The following is a 1,910-nucleotide window of genomic DNA, read 5'->3' as shown; positions in this document are numbered from 1 at the left end:
GTAAGCCATGGGTACAAGGATTGCAGGGGATGGGTCTAGGTGGGTAAGCCATAGGTTACAAGGATTGCAGGGGATGGGTCTAGGTGGGCTGCTCTTTAGAGTGGGGTGTAGACTCAATGGGGCCAAATGACCCCCATCTTCATTCTAGGGATTCTATGATACTCCATTGATCTAAAGAAATGGACTGGCTAGTTTACTAATAAACGGTGACAAATAAAAGTTTAGTCAAGCTTGTTTGCATGTTTTCTTGCTTTCTCTTGTAGTGCGGGAATAAATCACCCCAGCAACAAGGAGACAAATTTCTTAAACAGTACAGTCCTGAATGATTCCCTCTGTTATTGAGAGCAGTTTTATGACTATTCGGAGACATTGATTAATAAGGAAGAATATAACTTTTGATATTGTGGTAGTCAAATGGTTTAATGTTAAACTATTTTAGTGCTTCATATAAAAAATACCCTTCGCCCTCTTTGACACGAGTTAGTAATTTGTTAGTTTGCTTACTGCTCCAGAACACGTTGATGATTTTTTCTCGTTTTTGCTGAGAGAGTTTTTCCTGCACTGCTGTGGCATTCTCAGTCTGGAGTATGGCTGGTCTGGAAGAATGAATGGGAAGAATTGTAAAAGATTAGAACGAGATGCTGCTGGAACACTTTGATGTAGGAGGGAAATGTAGAAGCAGAAAGTGGCCATTCAGCCTGTCAAACCCGAGTCAATGAGATCATTAATTCTAATTCCTGAGTTGGGTCCATTCCATATTGTTTTTGTCAAATAAAAGTCTATCACACTCGGTTTCAAAAAGATCGAAAATTGATCCTGCATCTTCAACAGAGAGGACTCTGGATTTTCATTAGAGTTGGAGTGAAGTGGTGCTTCTTGATATCCCCCCTCAAAGGCCTGACAGGATTTTAACACATTGCCTCCATGTCCTGGACTCTATATCTCCAGATGTTTTTAACCAGAACCTCATGCAAGCAAAGAGTAATGTTTTGAGTTAAGCAGGACAGTCTATAGGGTATGAGGTGAAAGCAGGAACAGGGGACTGAGTTGGATGATTGGTCACAATCATAGTGACGGCAAAGCAAGCTTTAAAGGGCTGAAAGGCCTACTCCTGCTCTTAATTTCTACATTTCTGTGTTTCTCCCACCAGAGGAAATGGTTTCATCTCAACCGATTCTATCAACCTCTTCAATCGTTCCAGTCTAATCTTCTATGCTCATGGGAATATCTAAACTCTCGTTTGCAATTAGAGAGCCATTTCACCAGCCCCTGGTGAATCTTACCAAGGCCTTCATGAAAGGGCAGAGTCCAGAAAGAGACATAGTCAACTATGGCATCACGCAGCCTGGGCATTATGGTTCCAACAGACTGTGCCAGTGGTGTCAGTGCCAGTTCCTTACATGCCACCTTCCTGATCTCAGCAAACATGTGAAATCCAGTACAGCAGTCAGAGTCATCCTGAGCCCTCTCTCACTCCCAGGAACAGACAGATGGCCTCCTTTCTCTTTTCTCCCTTTGACCTAGTGAACAGTATACTAGGAGAAGGAAGGGCACTGGTGGCAGGCGGCGGTGGGGTGTTGGCATATGGGTGGGAAATAGTTGCTTAAAAGAGGCAAAGAAATCTATTCCTGGTAACACAGCACAAAGTTAATTTTGTGGCTGTCCGGAGAGTGATTTTCAGATTACAAAACCTATTGGCGACCTTTTATGTTACATGCGAAACTCACTTTCAAATGCACAGATGACACAGTAGGACCTCATGGGATTTTTAAGATGCAACTAATTCCATGCAATTCACAAGACAGAATGGCCAAAAATGTCCTCTGTATAGCTGAGCAATGCAAAGCTAACTGCTATTAAAATCTGAGAGATAGTAAGAACTGCCGATGCTGGATTCTAAGATAACACAG

The 1,910-nt window shown here is 42.5% G+C and overlaps 1 protein-coding gene across 2 annotated transcripts in view; it reads right to left on the bottom strand.

Moving 5' to 3' along the window:
* The window catches only part of LOC125485795 (lamin tail domain-containing protein 1-like), a 29,567-nt gene that overhangs the window by 9,203 nt on the left and 18,454 nt on the right, over positions 1 to 1,910 (bottom strand). For both annotated transcript variants that reach the window (XM_048610511.1, XM_048610510.1), the window contains exon 7: positions 505 to 596. In XM_048610511.1, coding sequence (XP_048466468.1) covers positions 505 to 596 — 92 coding nt within the window. The remainder of the gene's footprint in view (positions 1 to 504; positions 597 to 1,910) is intronic.

This window comes from Rhincodon typus, chromosome 22, assembly GCF_021869965.1.
Source record: "Rhincodon typus isolate 14 chromosome 22, sRhiTyp1.1, whole genome shotgun sequence".
Classification (NCBI taxonomy): Eukaryota; Metazoa; Chordata; class Chondrichthyes; order Orectolobiformes; family Rhincodontidae; genus Rhincodon; species Rhincodon typus.
Note: the sequence above shows the minus strand (reverse complement) of the source record. Positions and strands in the feature narration are given on the sequence as shown.